Source organism: Artemia franciscana, chromosome 10 (genome assembly GCF_032884065.1).
Source record: "Artemia franciscana chromosome 10, ASM3288406v1, whole genome shotgun sequence".
In the NCBI taxonomy this organism is placed as follows: Eukaryota; Metazoa; Arthropoda; class Branchiopoda; order Anostraca; family Artemiidae; genus Artemia; species Artemia franciscana.
In genome coordinates this window covers 23,060,533-23,084,717 of record NC_088872.1, presented here as the reverse complement: position 1 = coordinate 23,084,717, position 24,185 = coordinate 23,060,533, and the positions used below count along the sequence as shown (strand labels likewise).

The following is a 24,185-nucleotide window of genomic DNA, read 5'->3' as shown; positions in this document are numbered from 1 at the left end:
TTATTTTTCACTTAATATAAAAACAGAGACGAAGATAATTTTCATCTTAAAAATGGCTGGGACACATTAGTGATAATCTCACAGATGGCCCAATTAAGATTCAAGGAGGCACTTTCGAGTTCCAACCCTCACTCCTCCCTCTCTTCAGAAAATCAAGTCCTTGTATCCTTAGATAATTGTCACGCTAAATAAATATAACCGTCAGGAACAGTTACTTCTCTAATACATTACTTGACTTATGCTTCTGCTGGTAATCGACTGTAGAGAGAGATGTGACTCTTCGCCTCCAGCCCAGACAGTCCTTTGTAAGTGTTACTGCTTATTAAAGATCACTGCCAACCGTTGAGAGTAATGGGCGAGACTGTCATACCATCTGCACAGGGTCTCCCGCGATAACGCTTCCAGACATGTGCGGGGGGTCGGGGAGGGGTAGGGGAGGGCAAAATTGAGCAGTGTACTGGCGTGAGATTCTGCTGGCATGTTGACTAGATGGCTGAGCTACCATAGAGTTTGTGCGATTAGCTGACGGGATTTGAGATTTATTAGCACCAGGAGTCAGGTGTTTGAGACAAAGTCATACAACGTGATTTTTTTTATTCTTTTGAAGAACTTTGTTTGGATCACGTCTGTGAATTGTAAACAGAAGTAGTAACCGGTTAGTTCTTAGCACCGTTGAAAAGGGCCTGGGTTACGCTGGTCCCATTGATCTAGATTTGTGTTTTTTCGGCTGATTTTAGGCTTTGACCATACGGAATGGCCTGATCACGCCACGATTAACGCAGCTTTAATGCTGTATGCCGAAGCTTCCGTTTCAACTGAGTCGCTGTCTGCGATGAATGCATCGATGATGATAGGCAGAGTATAAAATGTTGGAGCTGTTCTGGTGCTGTGAGATGGTTTTGTGTCTCCGCTCTGTTACAATTTCCTTTCTCTGTCTCTATCCCCGTCAGAGAAATCTTACCTACATGGCCACATAGTTGGATACGAAATCCTAAGTGTTTATGAGTTCAAAGCGATTCCCCGGTGCTGTAACAATTGCCGATCCCCTGACCATCTCTAGTCGTCTTGTCCCAGTGTTACACCAAAATGTGCGCGATGTGCCGGTCCTCATGTTTCAGATAGAGACTCGCCTTGCAATTTGTCACCTAAGTGCGCAAACTGTGGAGGTGATCATGTTTCGTTTAGCCTCACTTGCCCTAAATTGAAAGCAATTGTCAGTCGCAAGTTACCGAAAACAAACTAATGTCTGAATCAGTATCACTCGTGTCCTTCAATATTAATGGGACAAAAATAAGGACCTGACCATTGATGAACTGTACAGTAAGTTTGACATTGTATGCTTTCAGGAACATCTTTTGACCGCAACGAGTGTTAATTTCCTGCGCCGCAGTTCCGCCCACTTTGTTTTCACAGCAAATGCTAAATCTACTTTTGGAAGGCCTTCAGGGGGTTTAGCATGTATTATAAAACAAAAGCTCAGCTTTCTGTCCCCGTCATGCTATTTCTCTGATGAACATTTATTGGCTATAAGACTTGGTAAAACCGTATTGATAAACACTTACCTGCCTCACGATGGGAAGAATATGACATCGCTTAATAAATTCTCCAAAGCATGCTCTAGTTTGAAAACTCTCCTTCAAAGTATAAGCAAAAATGGGTACGAATTTATTATTATTGGAGATATGAACACTGATGTAAAACGTGATTCTGCTCGTACTGTGAACCTACTTGATTGTCTCCCTGATTACAGAATAATTGCGAAGGATCTACCCTTCTCGTATGTGCATAATTCCGGCAGCTTATCGAATATTGATCACGTGATTTGTTCCCCGTTCATTACATCTTCAACAGTGCATGTCCAAGAAGATGAGCAAGATATTGATCACCTTCCTTTATCGCTATGCTTTTCGATTAGAAAAGATAGTACTGACCAGGCTTGTGCTCCTGCCTCTAAATGGTTAATATGCCATTATATATTTCAACCCTGGCCATTCTCCTTGGTTCTTTACGTGTACCTTTTCATCTACTCCAGCTGAGTGTTAGTCCTACTAAAAGTAATTACGATCTGAATCATTATTGCAACCAAATCGTGTGGTGTTTAAAACGCGCTGAGGAGGTTGCTGTCCCTCAAGAGCGAGTGAGGAAAAGTACAAGGAAACCAATCTGGTGTGACCCTGAGCTGAAAAGTGTGAAAAATAAAGCCAAATTGTGGCTGCGTATATGGGTTGCTAACGGTCGACCATTAGCTGGGAATGTGTTTGAAATAAAACAAAAAACTAAGCGTGAGTTTAAGAAATGTCTGCGATCGAGCCGTTACAAAGGGTTAGAATATCCTACCAATAAGAAAGAATGGGACAAAGTGATTAATTCAGCTAATTTAAATAACTCGGCAAATCCTAATTGCCCCATTACGCCTTCTGCATGGTCTGACCACTATTCAGTTATATTTTCCAAATTGAATTATGCAGTGCACGCGCTTTATTCGAAACTGCTTGATTCGGTTCTCCCGCCTTCCCTGACTCAGGCACAAGTTATTCCCGTTTCAGTTGACGCTGTAATTGCATCTGTTAAGAAATTGAAATCAAGTTCTCTTGATACTGACGGTATCAGTGCTTGTCATCTAAAAATAAATTGCCCGTCTTTGTTTTTCCATTTACAGTTGTTTTTCCAAATGTGCCTTTGTTGTTCCCTCGTTCCTGACAGCTTTTTGTGTGGAACTGTCACTTCTGTACTTAAACGAGGTAAGACTCCTTCGGATTGTTCTTCTTACAGGCCTATCACGGTTGCTTGTAATTTTAGTAAAATCCTTGAACACATCCTACTTCCTTTCATAAGTATGAATGCTAATTTCGGGGAGAATCAGTTTGGTTTTCGGTCTGGCATCGGGTGCCAGCACGCTCACCGTGCTCTTGCTTTCCTTCTTAAAGATGCTTCGGCTAAAGGGTATGGTCTTCATATTTGTGCTCTTGATCTTTCTAAGGCTTTTGATAGTGTTGTACATAGTCAGGCTCTTTACTCTCTTTATAGTCACGGTATTAACCTTTCAGTTATTTTTCTTCTAAAGTTTTGGTATAGTAATTCTTATCTTCGAATTAAAACTAATGGTGCCCTTTCATCTTCTAATGTTCTTGTTCGTCGGGGCGTACGGCAGGGTGGAGTGTTATCTCCTAGTATTTTCAAATTTTGTATCTCTGGTATTCTTGAGAATATTTCTTCTATGTGTTTTGTTGGTTTGAGTGATATTTCTTACCTTGCTTATGCTGATGACATTCTTCTAATTAGCTGGTCTAAACTCAGTCTATCGCAGATGGTTCATAAAGTTTCTTCTTCTTTTACTAAAATCGGTCTTTCGCTTAATGTTGATAAATGTGAGTATCTTTCTTTCAATGTTCCCACTTCTCCTAGGCCTCTAATTTTTCAAAATTTTTCTATCCCTCATGTAGATTCGATCCGGTGTTTGGGTATTACACTTACAAAAAATCTTAAAACTCTTCGGGAGCGTGCTGTCTGGGATGCTAGAATGAAAATCCAGATTGGTTACTCTAAAATTGTAGCCAATCGAGGGAAATACAATCGTATTGCCCTTGGTAAGCTTTATTCTACTTTTTCCGATCATTCTGTTCTTTACCTTTCTGGGCTTTACCCTATATTTAAGAAAAAAGACATTAGCGATATTCGATCCTCTTATTTCCGTTTCTGTAAATTTCTTCTCTATCTTCCTCTGTGGTATAATAATCGAAAGATAATCAAAAAGTTCCATCTTCCGAACATTACTGAGAAGCTGACTGATCTACACAAAAAGCTCTCAGAAACGGCGTATCGGCGTTTGTCGCCTCACCACGGTCTGATCCGTTTGTATGATTAATGTCTATTGTTGACTCTCGTTTTTTTGTTATTTGTTTTTTTATTTGTTATTTGTTTTCCGTTGTTCTTCAAGTTTTTACTCCACTATTTATCTTTTTGATGTAAGTGGGTTAGAAATAATTATTATTATTATAGTGGCATGAGGTTGGACCTTTCACAAGTTTTCCTAATCAAAATTGTGGCTGCTAATAGCGCTGCAGGGTGACCTTGAAGAGCTCCTCCCCATAGTAGCAAAATATTTGTAGGCATGAGTTTATAATGAGTCCAAGGTCATTGGCTTGAGATTGTCTGTGCAGGATTTCGACTCTCCTTGATAGAAGAGCATGGACAATTCTGGAAAACCATTTTGTGATCAAGCTGGGCCCAGGATTGCACAAAGTCTCCATTCATGCCAAATGACTCAGGGCCTTCTTGCTGTCTGGTTCTAACCTGGGCTAAGCGCTTCGTGTAGAGTCAAGAAGATTCAGTGCAGAGGGAAGAGTTAGTCCCCACTCTGCACTGGTTCTGGGACAATTACTTTTCCCGAAGCCATAGTACTTTCAGTGATTTAAAGAGTATGAAAATTAGCAACTTAATATGACAACGTAAAAAAAACTATCCTATCGACATCTTGACTGACAAATTTAGACGCTTCGAGCCAGACTTATTAGGAGTTTCAGAGGTTCATATTCCAGCGGTAGGAAACATGAAATTAGGCGATATATAGTTTGTTTACTCGGGGAGGAAAGATCAGTTACATAGGCAGGGAGTAGAGCTCATGATGAATAAGGAACCTGCTAAGTCTTGTTTATGTTGGGGAGGTATTAGCAACATAATGCCAGTGGCTCATCTTATGACTAATTAAATGAAAAAAAAACAAGTTTTTTTTAACGGAAAGTAAGGAGCAACATTAAAATTTAAAACGAACAGAAATTACTTCGTATTTGAAAGGGGCTGCTTCCTCATCAACGCCCCGCTCTTTATGCTAAAGTTTGACTCTGTCTCTTAACTCTACTGTTTAAAACAGTAAAAAACTTTAGTTTACGGAGCGGGGCGTTGATGAGGAAGTAGCCCCTTTCATATACGAAGTAATTTCTGTTCGTTTTAAGTTTTAATGTTGCTCCTTACTTTCCGTTAAAAAAACTTGTTTTTTTTATTTAATTTCTGAACGTTTTTGAATCAATGTATGTTTTGATTTTGGCTCTCCGCAGATGAATAATTAAAACGAAATTTGCATATTTATGTTTTTGGCTAATTGGCTTTCTCATAGTTTTGATCGAATAATTTGAGAAAAAAAGAGCGGGGGAGGAGGCCTAGTTGCCCTCCGATTTTTGGTTGCTTAAAAAAGCAACTAGAACTTTCAATTTTTTACGAATGTTTTTATTAGTAAAAGATATACGTAACTACAAATTAGCTTACGTAACGAACTTCTGTATTCTCATGTTTTATTACATATATGAAGGGGCTCACCCCCTCGTCAGTACCACGCTCTTTACACTAAAGCTTATATTTTGTCCCAATTTCTTAAGAATGACCCCTGAATCACAAAAGCCATAGAATAAATAGTTGAAATTACTAAAATGCTCTAGCGTAAAGAGCGAGGTATTAGGAGGAGATGAGCCCATAATATGTGTGATAATTTCTGTTCGTTTTAAGTTTTAATACTTCTCCTTACTTTCAGTTGTAAAAACTTTTTCATATTTATTTTTTCATTTTTTTTAAATAATGCTAGAAATTCCTCCAAGGAAAGGAATAATGCTGAAACTTTTCTTCCCCCATGACGAATTCCTCCAAGGAAAGTTCCCCCAACATATCCCCCTCTTGTCAACCCCCCCAGCCTAAAATTCCCCCAGAAAACGTCTGTACACTTCCAAATAACCGTTACTATATGTAAGCACTGGTCAAAGTTTGTAACTTGTGGCCCCTCCCACGGATACTTTGGGAGAGTAAGTCGTCCCCATAGACATAGTTATAAGGTTTTTTGACTACGCTGAATAAAATGGATATCTCAAAATTTTGATCAGCTGATTTTGGGAAAATAATTAGAGTGGGAGGGGGCCTAGGTGCCTTCAAATTTTTTGGTCGCTTAAAAAGGGCACTAGAAATTTTCATTTCCGTTAGAATGAACCCTCTCGCAAGATTCTAGGACCACTCGGTCGATACGATTATCCCTCGGGGAAAAAAACAAAAAACAAACGCATCCGTGATCTGCCTTCTGGCAAAAAATACAAAATTCCACATTTTTGTAGATAGGAACTTGAAACTTCTACAATAGGATTCTCTGATACGCTGAATCTGATGGTGTGATCAAACAGTTCGTGGTAACGAACTGTAGTAAGGAGCGATCCGGCTCAATAGTAATCAAACAGTTCGTGGTAACGAACTGTAGTAAGGAGCGATCCGGCTCAATAGTAACCAAAACTCTAAAAAATTGAATTTTGATATCAATAGCTACATCAAAAGAATCGCATTTTAATGCTGATTTTAAATATATAAGTTTCATCAAGTTTAGTCTTAGCCATCAAAAGTTAAGAGCCTGAGAAAATTTGCCTTATTTAGGAAAATAGGGGGAAACACCCCCTAAAAGTCGTAGGATCTTAACGAAAATGACACCATCAGATTCAGCGTATCAGAGAACCCTACTGTAGAAGTTTCAAGCTCCTATCTACAAAAATGTGGAATTTTGCATTTTTTGCCCGAAGACAAATCACGGGTGCGTGTTTATTTGTTTGTTTTTTTTTGTTTTTTTGTTTTTTTTTTCCCAGGGGTCATCGTATCGACCAAGTGGTCCTAGAATGTCGCAAGAGGGCTCATTCTAACGGAAATGAAAAGTTCTAGTGTCCTTTTTAAGTAACCAAAAAAATTGGAGGGCATCTAGGCCCCCTCCCACGCTCATTTTTTTCCCAAAGTCAACGGATCAAAATTTTGAGATAGCCATTTTGTTTAGCATAGTCGAAAATCATAATAACTATGTTTTTGGGGATGACTTGCTCCCCCACAGCCCCTGGGGGAGGGGTTGCAAGTTACAAGCTTCAACCAGTGTTTACATATAATAATGGTTATTGGAAAGTGTACAGACGTTTTCAGGGGGATTTTTTTGGTTTTGGGGGTAGGGTTGAGGGAGGGGGCTATGTGGGAGGATCATTCCTTGGAGAAATATGCCATGGGGGAAAAAAATTCAATGAAAAGGGCACTGGACGAATCTGGTCACGTTAGAAAAAAATGTCAAATTAAGAGCTTAATATACAATGCTGGGTGTTCGGAGCCTCTCTATTATGGAGTATAATTTGAAAATAACACAACTATACGAGCGATAAAACATGTATACCACAACCATAACTCAACTAACGAAAGAACTGCTAAGAGATAACACAACTATAAAGCGAAAACAGGTGAAAACTAACGGGAAAATAAACGAACTAAGAGGTGGAAGGGGCCCAGAGAAAAAATATAATCCTTTTTCAATTTTGAGCCTAACTTCCGCAAAGGAGTAATAATGTCAGAAGCCCCGAAATACCGAATTATTTTCTTTTCAAACACTTCGTGGTAAGGAACTGTAGTAAGGGGCGACCCGGCTCAATAGTAAACGAAACTCTAAAAAACGGAATTTTGATGCTAAAACATACATCAAAAGATTCGAATTTTTACGCTGATTCTAAATATTAAGTTTCAATTAATTTAGTCTTTGTCATCAAAAGTTACGAGCCTGAGAAAATTTGCCCTATTTTGGAAAAAAGGGGGAAACATCCATTAAAAGTCACAGAATCTTAACGAAAATCACACTATCGCATTCGGTATATCAGAGAACTCTATAGCAAAAATTTCAAGCTCCTATCTAAAAAAACGTGGAATTTTGTATTTTTTGCCAGAAGACAAATCACGGGTGCGTGTTTATTTATTTGTTTGTTTTTTTTTGTTTTTTCCCCAGGGGTCATCTTATCGACCAAGTGGTCCTAGGATGTCGCGAGAGGGCTCATTCTAATGGAAATGAAAAGTTCTAGTCCCCTTTTTAAGTGACCAAAAAATTGGAGGGCAAATAGGCCCCCTCCCATGCTCATTTTTTTCCAAAAGTCAACAGATTAAAATTTTAAGATAGCCATTTTGTTCAACATAGTCGAAAACCATAATAACAATGTCTTTGGGAATGACTTACTCCCCCACAATCCCTGAGGGAGGGGCTGCAAGTTACAAAATTTGACCAGTGTTTACATATAGTAATGGTTATTGGGAAGTGTACAGACGTATTCATGGGGATTTTTTGGTTTGGGGGTGGGGTTGATGGGAGAGGGCTTTGTGGGAGGATCTTTCCTTTGAGGAATATGTCACGGGGGAAGAAAAATTCAATGAAAAGGGCGCAGGATTTTCTAGCATTACTATAAAAAAAAACAATGAAAAAATAAACATGAAAACGTTTTTTCAAATGAAAGTAAGGAATAGCATTGAAATTTAAAACGAACAGAGATTATTACGCATATGAGGGGTTCTAAAAATACTTTAGCATAAAGAGCGAGGTATTTAGGAGGAGATAGATACCTCGCTCTTGATGCTAAAATATTTTTAGTGATTTCAACTATTTATTCTACGGCCTTTTTGATTCAGGGGTCATTCTTAAAGAATTGGGACAAAACTTACGATTTAGTGTAAAGAGCGAGGTATTAACGAGGGTACAAACCCCCTCGTACACATAATAAAAATATAAGAATATAAAAGTTTGTTACGTAAGTTAATTCTTAAGTTACGTATATTTTATACTAATAAAAACGTTCGTTGAATATTAAAAGTTCTAGTAGCCTTTTTAAGTAACCGAAAAATTGGAGGGCAGCTAGGCCTCCTTCCCCACCCCTTATTTCTCAAAATCGTCTGATCAGAACTAAGAGAAAGCCATTTAGCCAAAAAAAATTAATATACTAATTTCATTTCAATAATTTATGTGCGGAGAGCCAAAATCAAACATGCATTAATTCAAAAATGTTCAGAAATTAAATAAAAAAAACTAGTTTTTTTAACTGAAAGTAAGGAGCGACATTAAAACTTAAAACGAACAGAAATTACTCCGTATATGAAATGGGTTGTCCCCTCCGCAGTCCCACGCTCTTTACGCTAAAGTTTTTAATTGTTTTAAAAAGTAGAATTGTGGCAAAGAGTCAAACTTTAGCGTAAAGAGCGAGGGACTGCGGAGGGGACAACCCATTTCATATACGGAGTAATTTCTGTTCGTTTTAAGTTTTAATGTCGCTCCTTACTTTCAGTTAAAAAAACTAGTTTTTTTTATTTAATTTTCATTAAGATTCAATGACTTTTAGGGGTTGTTTCCCACTATTTTTTAAAATAAGGCAAATTTTTTCAGGCTTGTAACTTTTGATGGGTAAGATTAAACTTGATGAAACTTATATATTTAATATCAGCATTAAATTGTGATTCTTTTGATGTAGTTATTGGTATACAAATTCAATTTTTTAAAGTTCTGGTTACTATTGAGCCGGGTCGCTCCTTACTACAGTTCGTTACCACGAACTGTTTGATAATCTGCCAGGTATGGGTCATAGTAGTGTATGCCCCTGTAGAACAGACTGATGGAGACAGCTGGAACTCAGACGAATTTAACTTACAGCTAGAGTAACAAATAGACAGAATACCAGGTAGAAATATGGTATTTTTAGTAGGGGGTTTTAATGCCTATATCAGTAAGAATTGGGATAGATGGTATCGTAAGCTATTTTAGTTTGGTGTAAGAAAATACAACAGCAATGGTTACAGACTGCTGCAATTTTGTAGATATAGCAATCTAGTTATAACTAATGCACTATTTGGCCGTAAAATGGCCCGTAAGTTAACATTGTATTTACGTAATGGTAAGACAGCCATCCTTATTGATTATGCTATTTTAAACCGAAGACTTGCCGTATCGATACAAGTTACTACGGTATATATGAAAGCCGTTATAAATATTAAAAGTAAAGATCGCCATCTGATACTGTCTAGTGTTAATCTGAAGGTGTAATTTAGAAAGGGTAACTACCTTCTGGGAATCTATGATATTGGTAGACTCTAGGATGAGAATTTGAGAGAAAATTTTCAGGAACAGTTGAATATTTAAATGGAAGTTCCAAATTTGAGAATGTAGAAGATGGATAGAATAATTTTAGGAAAATAGTTTGTGAAGTAACTGATGGTGACTTAGGGAAGAAAATTAGAAACACAGCTTGCACTATTAGTGGTAATACTTTATGCTTAATAGAGAGGAGGAAGAGCTTGCACAAGAATTATTTGAGTAATTGATGATATTAAAATAAGAAGAATGTAAAGAAAGTGGAGGAAGCATTAAAATATGAATTAAGAAGGCGTGGAATGGAGGTCATGGATAAAATCGCTGAAGATCTGGAAGATGCAGCCAGACGGGATAATAGTAAAATATTTACTGGCATGCTGATAAGTTGAGAGGGAATAGTCAATCTTGTGACAGTACAAAAGGATAAGAAAATAATAATGTTCCAGGTACTGATAGTGTTATCCATGTATTTTTTTTAAATAGGGTTGTTATGAAGTTACAGTTAAGTTACTGAAGATTGTGAAAATGATTTCTGAACAAGGGGAAGTACCAAAGGATTTTAGGAAAACTCTAATAAAACACCTCTGTAAACAAGGTGATAAGAATGAAAATGGTAATTGCAGAGGTGTTAGCTTGGTTTCTATAGGAAGCAAACTACTTACTATGATGTGTACCTTTTAGACTTAGAGGTGCTGTAGAAAAAGTTTTAAGAGAAGAACAGGGCGGTTTCAAAAAGGTGAGAGGATGTGTCGACTAGATTTTTGATCTTTGATTAATAATTGAAAAGTGCCTGAGTCATCAAACTATTTTAGTTTTCATGTTTATAGATTATGAGCAAGATCTTTATTCACCTGTTCGAAGAATTCTAGCAAAGGTCATGTCCGTGTATGGTTTACAAGGTAAATAAATTAAATGATTAGTGCTATGTAGCTTTGATGCAGTTTTTTTTGCCGGTGTTAAGGTAGTAATTGAGGCTAGCTGCTGATTTTGGACGAAATCAGGCGTTAAGCAAAGCTACGTCCTACTCCCATTTATATGGATGATTTTTATGGACTTAGTCCTGAAAAAAAAAACAGCAAAGACAATAGGAGGACATGGAATCTATTGGGGAATTAATTTAAGCTTATGATTTAAGCACCTTAGGTGAAAGTGTTAGCAAAGTGTTTTTTTAGAGGTTTAGTGACTTCAAGGTGCAAGAATAGGCTTGAAAATTAATGTTAAGAAGTCTAAGTTCCAAAGACTAAGAATAAGTAAAGGTGAAGAGGTAATGATGGGGAACGAGAAGATAGATCAAATGCGCACCTTTGTTTACCTTGGTAGTACCAAACAGTTCGTTGTAACGAACTGTAGTAAGGAGCGACCCGACTCAATAGTAACCAAAACTCTAAAAAATTGAATTTTGATATCAATAGCTACATCAAAAGAATTGCATTTTAATGCTGATTTTAAATATATAAGTTTTATCAAGTTTAGTCTTACCCATCAAAAGTTACGAGCCTGAGAAAATTTGCCTTATTTAAGAAAATAGGGGGAAATATCCCCTAAAAGTCGTAGAATCTTAACGAAAATGACACCATCAGATTCAGGGTATCAGAGAAACCTACTGTAGAAGTTTCAAGCTCCTATCTACAAAAATGTAGAATTTTGTATTTTTTTGCCAGAAGACAAATCACGGGTGCGTGTTTTTTTTTTTTTTTTTTTTTTTTTTTTTTTTTTTTTTTTTTTTTTTTTTTCCCAGGGTTCATCGTATCGACCAAGTGGTCCTAGAATGTCGCAAGAGAGCTCATTCTAACGGAAATGAAAAGTTCTAGTGCCCTTTTTAAGTGACCAAAAAAATTGGAGGGCATCCTGGCCCCCTCCCACGCTCATTTTTTTTCCCAAAGTCAACGGATCAAAATTTTGAGACGGGCATTTTGTTCAACATAGTCGAAAATCATAATAACTATGTCTTTGGGGATGACATACTCCCCCACAATCCCTGGGGGAGGGGCTGCAAGTTACAAACTTTGACCAGTGTTTACATATAGTAATGGTTATTGGGAAGTGTACAGACGTTTTCAGGGGGGATTTTATATTTTTGGGGGGTGGGGCTGAGGAGAGGGGGCTATGTTGGAGGATCTTTCCTTGGAGGAATCTGTCATGGGGGAAGAAAAGTTCAATGAAAAGGGCGCAGGATTCTCTAGCATTACTATAAAAAAACAATGAAAAATAAACATGAAAACGTTTTTTCAAATGAAAGGAAGAAGTAGCATTGAAACTTAAAACGAACAGAGATTATTACGCATAAGAGGGGTTCTAAAAATACTTTACCATAAAGCGAGGTATTTAGGAGGAGATAAATACCTTGCTCTTTATGCTAAAGTATTTTTAGTAATTTCAACTATTTATTCTACGGCCTTTCTGATTCAGGGGTCATTCTTAAAGAATTGTGACAAAACTTACGATTTAGTGTAAAGAGCGAGGTATTAAAGAGGGTACAAACCCCCTCGTATACATAATAAGAATATAAAGTTATAAAAGTTTGTTACGTAAGTTAATTCTTAAGTTACGTATATTTTTTACTAATGAAAACGTTCGTTAAAAATTAAAAGTTCTAGTTGCCTTTTTAAGTAACCGAAAAATAGGAGGGCAACTAGGCCTCCTTCTCCACCCCTTATTTCTCAAAATCATCTGATCAAAACTAAGAGAAAGCCATTTAGCCAAAAAAAGAATTAATATACAAATTTCATTTTAATAATTTATGTGCGGAGAGCCAAAACCAAACATGCATTAATTCAAAAACGTTCAGAAATTAAATTAAAAAAAAACTGATTTTTTTAGCTGAAAGTAAGGAGCGACATTAAAACTTAGAACGAACAGAAATTACTCCGTATATGAAATGCGTTGTCCCCTTCGCAATCCCTCGCTCTTTACGCTAAAGTTTGACTCTTTACCACAATTCTACTTTTTAAAACAATTAAAATCTTTAGCGTAAAGAGCGAGGGATTGCGAAGGGGACGACCCATTTCATATACGGAGTAATTTCTGTTCGTTTTAAGTTTTAATGTCGCTCCTTACTTTCAGCTAAAAAAATCAGTTTTTTTAACTTAATTATTAGTAAAGGCGGCGGGTTTAATGAAGATGTTAAAAGTAGAATACCCAAGGCCCAGGAAGATTAGTCCACACACCAAGATTAGAATATTGGAAGCTAAAGTGATAACAGTGGTCAAATAAGGTTCTGAATTTTAGACGTTCCGGAAAATGAAGGGGGAGTTGCTAGGTGTTCTCCAGAGAATTTGCCTGCGGATTGTTTTGGTTACCTCATTGACTGACCACATCTCAAACAGTGTGTTGTACGAAAAATATGGGTCAATCCCTCTTTCTAGGTCTATAATGGCAGAAAGGTTGAAAGGTAAGACACGTTCTGTGGACAAAGAATGGCAGATTGACGAGGATTATCCTTGGAGGGCAACCGTCTAGGGACAAACGAAAAGTATTTCGCTCTCGAATGGGATTGGACGATATTATGAGGGAATGGGAAATACTTGGGAGAGTGTAACGAGGGAAACATTAAGTAGATTGGGATGGAGGAGGAGTATGCGTAGCTCTATTGGCCTCAGGTGGCTTGGTGCTGCAGCAATTTGTTGGTTGTGGTAGCAGTAGTTGTCCCTGATGAAAAATACAAGGTATTTGAATAGCTTGACAACTTCAACACTGCACCCCGATGCATTGAGGACTCGAAAGGTAGCTATACTACCTGTCGGTAGTATGAATCTGCATTGGTGACTTTTAACCTAGACCGTTTGTTTATACATGTCTAGAGTGCCAGAACAGGCGGCAGTATTTTTCAGAGATGCCTATTCATTTTATTATCAGTCAAAGAGACTCGGGGTCATCCTTATTGAAAGCTGCTTAAAAGTCAAGAAGTGCAATGTGTGCTGAAGCTCAAGAGCTTTTATTGAAATGAAAATGTAAACTCTCTTTTCGCAACAAGCTGAAACCTCACGATAAGGCTGTAAAAACAGGAGATGAACAAAACTAATCCAAAACTATCAGACAAATAACCTCTTAAATCAACCCTGGAAAACCCCAAGAATTCAGAGTTCTTTGAAGCTAAAAAGTTATTTGTTTTCCGTGTTTATTATTGAAGTAATACTAAACAGTTGTTGGTTGTGAACGGCAAGGTAAGAAGTAGTCCTTGTGAAAAGTAACCGAAACTCTACAAAAAAATTTGTTTGGACGTGCGCAAATGAGTTTGAATCGGTTGATCGTTTGAATATGAATATGTAAGGTATGTTCTTTTTGTGATAATTTTAAATATTTATAATTGATTATTAAGTTTGAATTTAGCCGTCAAAAGTTATAAAATAAGAAACAAAGTTTAATTTTATTAGAGGATGTTTTGATGAGGATTACACTATCAAATTAAAAACGCCTGAGAACTCTGCAGCAAATTTTTAGGCTATGAAAAAAAAAACAACCAAAAACGAAATTTTGCATTTAAATAAAATATGGTTTGGATTTGTGTTTGTTTGTTTTTTATGTTATTTTATGTAATGTTTTTTCATTATATTTAAACAAAGTTGTATGTAAAGCTTGTGACTGTAGAGCATCGGGAATCTCGTTCGATCAAGAATTCGTATTTTAACTCTATTTTCAAGCAACAATAGAGATATTTTGATACACAGCATGATTTCTGTTCAATTGAAGTTTTAACACCACTCTTCATTTTCATTTCAAAAGAGCGGATTTTGATGTACACTCTAGTCGAGCTCATCCGATGCAGCTTTCTCTTAGATAGTTTAAGAAGTTACATAAGCTACTGGTTATTTCATGATGTCAAATTGAAACTCAAGTGGTTCTTGAAACTAAAACTAGTTGAGCTTTCTTGAAATAAGTGAGCGATTTCGGTATGTACTTTTGTCACTTTTTCGTCATTCAAAGAACTTACTAAAGTTAAAAAATATAACTAGAAAGTTCGCTAAGTTGTGCAGAGGTTAAAACATGTTTTTTTCCAGGGGAAATATTTGCCATCGTCATTATGGAATACCACATCCTCACAACAAATTGGCCCTTTTTCGAGCGTCTCTCAAAGTTTAGAACACCACTATTTGCCACCAAACTACCGTGAGTATTTTGTTTATACATTGACTAATTACAGCAAAAATAACCAGTATTCAATTATGGGAGGGATATAGAACATATATTTTTTGGATGAAAAAAGAGGTTGGGGGAGGGGGTAGTAGACTCCAGGGCTTCCTTCTGGCTATGCTGCATAACGACTAAAGCTTTTATTGTCAGTTATGTATTATTAAACTATTATATGCTGTGTTAAATACTATTTTATTAAACAATTTTTTTTTGCTTCAAAATTTACTCCATTTCTTAAAATTGATGATGGTACATTTGCACACTTTTTAGCAAAGTTTTTCTATACATCAGGGAGGAAAGCTGAAAGTTCTTAAGCCGAACAGGCCAGCTCATTGAAGTAATTCTAATAGTTTTCTTTCCCTACGTGGATTAGTTACGACAATTATATTTACTAATATTGGTGGTGGTTTTATTCGTTTAATTTTTTCCTTTTTATTTTTGTTTATCTTGTGCTGAGGACGCCTAGTTAGATAGAAGCGAAATATACGGGTTGTTTTCGTTTTTGTCTTTTCTCTCTACTGGCCACAGTCTCGTTTGGTGTCTTTTCATTGAGTTTTATCTCTCTTTGTTGTTTATTGACATTAGGGAGGTTTCTGCTCCCTCGACTTTCACTCGCCATTCTGAACTGCAACTCTTTTTTTTTTATCAAAATGTTTTCGATTTTTCAATAATTTGATTTATTCCAACTACTATTTCCCCTATAACAGAACGTGTCATCTATACCCGTATTGTGCCCTTAGTTTAACTATATTCCTCCAAACAAACTGAGGTAGAGAGTAAAGTCCCACTCAAAATTGATCCATAGAACCTCTTATCGAAATTTTGAAAATATTGAAAATTATTTTTAAAATAAGAATGAATTTTTTGAGATTTAAGACAACCTACTCCCACAAAAAAAAAAAAAAAATCCAATGACTTCCCTTAGTGAATTAACCATCTGCATTGGATACCCAACAGTAATGTCTGCGCCACAATGAGGCAATATAGCTTTTGAAACCGAAAGGTAATGATAATAAACATCTTCATCTTTGTGTAAAAGGATTGGATGATAGCCAAGTTGTTGTTTTTCAGTACAAAATCGTGGAAGTTATTCCTTTAGTCTGGTATCTCAACCAATACTTCTTGGGATATGAAATTGGGATGTATCTTTCTGTTTTTATCACCCGTGAATATGAAGAGCATCTAAAGGGTCTCCCATCGAAAAAGAACTTTCTCCATAAGATTCTGGTTTGTAGCTTTCAAACTTCAAAGCCTGAGACATCTTGAAGTCTCTTTTTTTTCAAAACTATTGTTTTTGTTAGATTTTTCAAAATGTAGAGGATAATGAATGAACTTGGGTATTACTATTGAGGTGTTAAAAATAGTACTTTTAATTAGGTGTTAATAAAAAGGTTTAAATTTCGGCAATGTTTTTTAGTACGATTTTGATTCAGTTTTTTTGTTTAATTGGTCAACAATACTGTTAAGCACTGCTATAAAATTGAGTATTCAGCCTTAGATATTTGCTTTGGTGAATATTTCTATCATGTACAACTGTTCACCTTTTACAACGTATTCTCCTTGTTTGGATCATATATATGTATATATCATCCTCATTTACATTTATTACATTATGTTTATTGCACTATATGTTTTTAATATATTTACTGTATTTAAAAACATTATGTTTACATTACATTTCCCTTCTAGAGGAAATTGCCATCCGCAGTTTTGGATTCTCACCAAGAGCAGGAGTTGGACCGAGGGGATTTGGAAGCATTGCCAGTAGCAGTTTAAATAATAGCTTAGGTGAGCAAATATAAGAGAAACGACTTGGGGAAATTGTAAGAGAGCTATTGGTACTTTTACTAGACTGGAAAAACATTTTGAGTCTACTGTAAAGCTTCGGGATATCGCATACTACTCCTGAAAATTCGGATAAGGTTGTGTAGTATGCTAGTTTTACAAGTATATTTTTAGCATAGAATGTTCTTAAGGAAGTCATCAGAAATTATTTTGTCATGGTTGGCAAATTTTATAAAATGTTTTTGCAAGAAAGGGGTATTTCCTCGAACATTCCAGATGCAATTGACGTATATTTTTGGTTTTCCAAGGTAGTTGCCCACTAGCTTACTTACTCTTGTTTAATTCTTGAACATCCTTGGAACCACCGATTGCTAATATTAGTGCTAACAAAAATCAAAGTAAAGTAACGTAGATGGCATAATTGTAAGCTTGCCTCCATATACATAGGATGCCAGTGGAATGATTAATTTCTATATATCACACCATCTGTTTTATTAACTAATTAGAAATGAAAACAATATCAATAAATAAGCTATCAGCAGACAGTAATGAGCAATATAAAACCAGCTATGAGCTAGAATCAAGCCACACAACAATTAAAACTAAAAAACATGAATAATGAATTATTAAATGAAATGGAAAAACAAACAGAGACTAAAATGAATAGTTGTATCAAACCTAAGAATTAACAGGTACTGATGTGGACGAATAGGTGAATCCTAAAATGAAGAGAAGTGTAAATAAAAGTTAAGTCAAACTTGAACGAACAAAAATTTCACAAATAAAAGTAAGGCAACCACACCACTAAACCTTTTGAAGGCATGATCTGGGCTTTACTGAGTACATAACACCTATGGTTTATGAGTAAGAGCTGCTGCAAATAATTTGGGGTGGGGTGCTCCTTCCTTCTCAAAGTCTGTTAACGGCTTGAATCTCATTTATGTTTCTAAAACGATATGTATATTGAACAGTGTGTTTTTTATTCTTTAAAACATCAATAAAAAGAAGGAAATCACGGTAATAATAAACATTGAAGGAAATCACGATTAAAAGTAGACTGATCGTTTAAGTATTACGAAATTAATTCTTGGAAGTCTCTCCAATTTCTGTTTTTCAATGCTGTAATTATAAAGGTTAAAATGTGTAAAATGTATTTTATCTTCAGTAAAGCGCAAGCGCAACTGGGGCTTTCTTGAATCAGGGATTTATAAAAATGGGTTTTGAGTCGACGAAAAAGTAGTTTTTCTACCCTTTTTGGGGGGAAACTTGTCCCTAAATTCTTTTTTAATTAGGTCCTCATTAGGTCATGGACTTACGGCTGTTGTTTTCCAACTGATTGGAGGCAGTAAGTTATTTGACCCATTTCTAGGCTCCCTAAAAGTCTTCTTCCCCTCAAAATATTCTAGTTCCCCTTAGCTCTGGAAAGGATTCTTGAAAGCTTCAAGCCAATCGAAAAAAGTAGGTAAGAGATTCGATATTTGGGGCACCCGGTGCCCCCTCCCTCCAAAAAAATTGTCGAAAAGCCTTCGAAGTGTCCAAATTATTGACTGTTCATATTTATGAACATTGGCACTAGAGTTTCGACTTGGAATGGTGTTGTGCCACAACTTCGTCTTTGAGGTTGATGATTAAGTCAAAAGCAGTTGAAGTTAATCGCTTTTCTAATGCCGATTAATAATCCTTTCATTGTTCACAAAACAGCAAGTTAGGCTTGGACTCTAAATAAAGGTCCCTACAGAAGAAAGTAGCAGACTTTAACCCCTCCCTAGAAGTGGTATCAGTTCACGAATATATAGGGGGAAGTCGAGTAAATTCAATTTTTCAAGTCTAAGGAGGACAATTTTGTTGTTTGCCAATTTTTTTTAGTACAACTGCCAAAAAACGGGGCTTTAACAAAAATACCCCCAAAAAGATTATTTTCACACATCTAGGAAAGGGAAAAGGATGGAAAATATATGGTGCAAATATCCCTTCCCCAATTAATCTTGCTGCTCCTTAGATGAACAAAATATAAAATTGCAGAATACTGTTAAAAAGGAACCACAATATACTTTTTTGACAAAAGGAGTTTCTTTTCAAAGATATCCTATTAAAGATTTTGAAGGCTCGCTGTCCAACTCTGTCAAGTTTATTGAAACAGGGCCATTTCAGGCTTATATGAATATTCAAGGAGACGGTTGCTGCTCTTGAAAATTCTAAACAGTTAATAGCAAGAATTGAATCAAGTAGACCTAGCCTCAAGCCTTTACTAAGAGCTATGAGATAAACCAGAAAAATTGAATTGAAAACTTCATATGATTTAATCTATCTTAGGAAGAAAATAACCATCCTAATTATAATTTTACCTTTATCCCTTGTAGACCACCTGGCTGATCATTTCAGTGATTTAAGCTTAGATCCAAAGCAAATGAAGCGCCCACCACTAACTTACCTTTGTCATTTGTGTTTCAAGAAAGGACATTACATCAAAGACTGTCCCCAGGTATTTTTTTAATATCCTTTTATAATTGTCCATTGCTATATGAAATGAACTAGAGGGCTTAGATAATAAAGCTTCATGTTTCAGGTTTTTATCTGCCGTGTTCAAATTAAGAACTTATGATTCTAGCATCGTGACCAAAAAAGGAAAAAAACTCCAACCCCCAAATTACTCCATTCAGCCAATATTCTACCTATTCATAATGATATACTGCCATTGCTTAAAAAATTTCTCTGTCGAGCCGAACTTGTTTCCTTTTTTTAATGTAAAACGATGTCGCTTATGCAGTTAGTATTTTGAATCCCGTTCGATTCGCAAAACCTCTAAGATTTTCATTCTTTATTGCTTCACTTTTTCTTGATCAAAGGTACTTATTTCCAAAAATACATCTCACTCAGGATAACCTTAGTTCTCAGAATAAATTGTTTCCTTCAGCAAGATCGGTTTTCCCCCTTTTTTTGCTGTTGAACTGTAACCATATATCTAAATGTAATTAATCTTTTGTTTTGATGAAATACTTACAAATACTAAACACCGGTGGGTTGATGAGGAGTGAATGACTTCCGAACTTTGTTACAAATTTAAGAAACTAAAATCTCATATCCAATTTACTGCTATAAATAGTGCCAAAGAGTTTGAATCTGAGAGAAAGAATCAAGCAGACATTTACAACCTCTTTGAAAAGTACTAGTTCTAGATCTCATTCTTCGCCATGTTTGAGCTGCTTTTGATGGACTCTCAAATATTCTATGCCTCCACATCCTGTTTTAAACTTTAAATTGGCCTGTTTACCGTAAAATGTCCTTAATTTGGAGGCTAAGCTGGTAACCATATTTCATCAACATCTGGAGCATACTACTTTTCTCTGTTTCCCTTATATGCTATTTATGTAAACTATTCAAAATATTTGAGTAGTGGTTATTCTAGATGAATTGAGAGTTTCCGAACGAAATTTTTCCATGTTAATGTGCTTGCATTGTCAAAAATTTTAGAAACTTTTCCTAGAAAATAATAAATGGCTAACCTACATTATGTGTAGGCTACTATCTAATCTATATATATAAAAATAAGTTGTCTGTGGATCTGTGGATGGATCAGGTGACGTCATGTTTGTTCGCATATGACGTCTGAATTATTTCACACTAATACAAAAGAAGAAAAAAACTAAAAAAGGTAAAAACTACAAAAAAAACTAAAAAGAAAAAAAAACTAAAAAAGCTAAAAAACTAAAAAAAACTAAAAAAAGGTAAAAATCTAATAACTAAAAAAAACTGAAAAAAATAAAAAAAGGCAAAAACTACAAAAAAAATAAAAACTAATAAAAAAACTAAAAAAGCTAAAAAACTAAAAAAACTAAAAAAAACTAAAAAAAGGTAAAAAACTAAAGAAAACTAAAAACTAAAAAAGAAAAAAACTAAAAAAAAGGAAAAAACTGAAAAATAAAAGAGAAAAAGAAAACTAAAAAAATATGAATAAATATATATAAAAATAAGTTGTTTGTGGGTTATGTCTGTCTGTCTGTCTGTCGAGTGACGTCGTATTTGTCCGCATATGACGTCTGAATTATTTTACACTAATACAAAAGAAGAAAAAAACTAAAAAAGGTAAAAACTACAAAAAAACTAAAAAGAAAAAAAACTAAAAAAGCCAAAAAACTAAAAAAAACTAAAAAAAGGTAAAAAACTAAAAACTAAAAAAAACTGAAAAAACTAAAAAAAGGCAAAAACTAAAAAAAACTAAAAACTAATAAAAAACTACAGACCGGGACACCGGGATACAAACGACGACCGGGATACAGGGAATATAAATGACGACCGGGACACAGTGACACAACTACAATGGGGACGCCGGGGGGCACAGGGGGATATAAATGACGACCGGGACACCGGGACACAAGGAATATAAATGACGCCCGGGACACTCAAAGAGAAATCACAGACTCGAACACCGGGACACAAATGACGACCGGGACACAGGGAATATAAATGACGACCGGGACACAGGGACATAACTACAAAGGGGACGCCGGGTCGCACAGGGGGATATATAAATGACGATGGCGACTCAGGGAATGGTCGATTAGCAATCACCATCAACAAAGCTCAAGGGCAATCATTAGAATCATGAGGTATAGATCTGAATACGGATTGTTTTCTCTTGGACCATTATATGTTGCATGTTCAAGAGTCGGTAAACCTGACAATCTATTTATATGCACAGACAATGGGACAGCAAAGAATGTTGTATATTCGCAAGTTTTACGTAGTTAAAAACATATATATATATTCACAGGTGGGACATAGGGACACAACTACAATGGCGCGTAACTAATATGGCGCGTAACGACTTCCGCGCGCGGGGGGGCTTGGGGGGGCGCGAAGCGCCCCCACCAACTAGGTGTTGGGGTGGCGCGAAGCGCCACCCCAACAGCTAGTATAGTATATAATTGGGTAAATAGCTGACCTACATTATATTTACTTCCTACATATAATTGGGTAGTAAATAACATTAGACAGATATAAACAATGACATGAGACTAAGGTTTGACAAAAGAGAATATTCTCGAGTTTTCTAAGAATATCAGCACTGTTAAGTATCTACGTTTGGATTAAATCAGCATTATGCTTAAATGATGCTTTTCCGTCAAGGGAAACGCCTGAAGCTCAGTTAAAAGAAACTGAAGACAAACATGTGACACTCTCGAGCTAGTTAAACAGCTCGAATTAAAAACTCAGCTTGTCTCCAAAGGTGAAAAACCTTTTATAAAGCATGAGTCGCTACAGGTTAGATTTGAATCTAACTGTCGTTTAAGATATGGTCAAATATCTTTGAACTATCGTTCAAAGATATGGTCTTCTAGCACTAATTTTGTTAGTTTTGTCACTTTATTGGAAAGGTATGACTCATGTACTTTATAAGACTAAGTATCTCTTTAGTCTTTCTTTGATGTTTGTGCCGTTGTCTTTGACCAGGGTCCGTGAAATTAAGTCATTATTTGTATTTTTACCGGGATTCAAGTAAAATACATACACACAACCTCTTTACAAGGTATGAGAATAATACTGGTATAAAAAAAGATAGCGAGGATAAAAAAAACGAAGAAAACCAAGAAACTGAAACGCTACCCTCAATAAGTATTTTAATTTAATTCGGTGATTTTTTCTTTGTTTTACAGGCGCGTCCGAAGGGCGAAGGTCTTACCCCTTATCAGGGCAAAAAGCGATGTTTTGGCGAGTACAAATGTCCAAAGTGCAAACGAAAGTGGATGTCTGGCAACTCTTGGGCAAATTGTGGACAAGAATGCATTAAGTGTCATATTAATGTTTACCCTCAGAAACAAGTTAGTTTTTGTCTTGCTAAATTCAGAAACAGTTCATCTTTACTAATTACAAATCTGAACTCCATGAAGTATGGAAAACCTAGAGACGGACCAGCCATGAAAAACAAAGTAAATACGAGAATCAGTAAAAGATCAGCGGAAAAGTTATTTGGCAACAATACAAGGGAATTGGGAGGAAATAAATTAGACGCTAAAGTCATAGAGATAAGCCCGTGACAGTGATAAATTCAAATTATCAGAAAGCAGAAGCAACGTTGCCAATATAAAACATAACTGTTAATTATTGCTATTAATAATAAAAAGTGGGAGGGGCTGTACTTCACTTAAGCGGACCATTGAAATCATTTTTGTTTCTCAAGTTCTTTGGCTGGTATAAGTTGAGGAAAATTCGTGAATTATAAGGGCTGGAGAATGTATTTTCAATTTATTTTAATTTATTTTATTGATTCCTAAAGATATTTTTCAATCATCTATCTTCAAATTACTCAGACTTTTACAATTGGCCCAGACTACCTCACTACCTCAGACTTTTAAATTTGAAATGCTTACATGGTGATTATATCAGAGATTCCCTTATAAAAAGAAGTTCCCAGAGATTAAGTCTGACTTTGCAACCTGGTTTAAGAACCAGGTTTAAGAATAGAGAACCACCTATATTTTCTGAGGGAAGGCAAGCCTCCGTTAGTCTAAGAGGTGGCCTGTTTAAATTTTTGATGGAATTCTTGTAGGTGTTTTGGTCCTCTATGTAGGAGAACGGGGGGGGGGTGGTGAATTCCTGGTGAGATTTCTTCACTATCTATGGGTACCAAAACTATAATTTTCCGTATCTTTTATAAAGCACACAAATATTCTATACCGAGTTAGAGAAAATTTAACGAAAATGGAAATTTTACAGTGAATGAGAAAATACGTAACTAAAATGTTTTTTAAGGTTTTTTGTTCCCACTCCTCATGAAAGAATCTATTGGCCAACGCACTAAAAGATGACTCGTAAGTATGCAGTACTCTATAGCTGTTAGTTTTATACGGTCTATTTTAACTACAATCCGTATGATCTATCATAATTTCTTATAGACTCTATGCATACTTAGGGACGGATAGTAATACTGCACGTCAATGTTGCCTGTCAGTCAAAAAGACTGTATATACACCCATTCTATAGTTCTCAGAATTTTTAATCGATGAAAAAATGTCATGAAGCCCCGTCCAAGCCAGAATGGATGTTTTCTTGTCCAAAATGCAATACTTCTGCAATTTACTGTGATGTGATCTTTTTGGTAGCTGAAAAAGAACAGTAGATATTTAAATTTTCATTCGAATTAACCCTCTTTTTAAGGAACCTATGACTACTCTTTCGCAAATGTATGACCATTCTACTGTGGAAAAGTAAAAATATTTATATATTGTAGAAAAAAAGCCTTTGGGATTTCGTAAACGCTTAGTTTTATTTTATATTTTTCATCAGCATCGCACCCCTTTTGGTGAGGAGTTTAACAAATTTTTCTTAAATTATACAAATTTTCATTTCGTAATAAGTTTTGATGAACAATTACGAATGA

At 35.8% G+C, this 24,185-nt stretch overlaps 1 protein-coding gene across 1 annotated transcript in view; it reads left to right on the top strand.

Annotated features, from left to right (window-relative positions):
• LOC136031930 (zinc finger CCHC domain-containing protein 24-like) overlaps nucleotides 1-24,185 on the top strand; it is a 35,346-nt gene that overhangs the window by 8,953 nt on the left and 2,208 nt on the right. Inside the window, exons 3-6 of the mRNA XM_065711923.1 lie at nucleotides 14,890-14,998; nucleotides 16,712-16,810; nucleotides 19,168-19,289; nucleotides 22,462-22,626. Of these exons, the coding sequence (XP_065567995.1) occupies nucleotides 14,890-14,998; nucleotides 16,712-16,810; nucleotides 19,168-19,289; nucleotides 22,462-22,626 (495 nt within the window). The remainder of the gene's footprint in view (nucleotides 1-14,889; nucleotides 14,999-16,711; nucleotides 16,811-19,167; nucleotides 19,290-22,461; nucleotides 22,627-24,185) is intronic.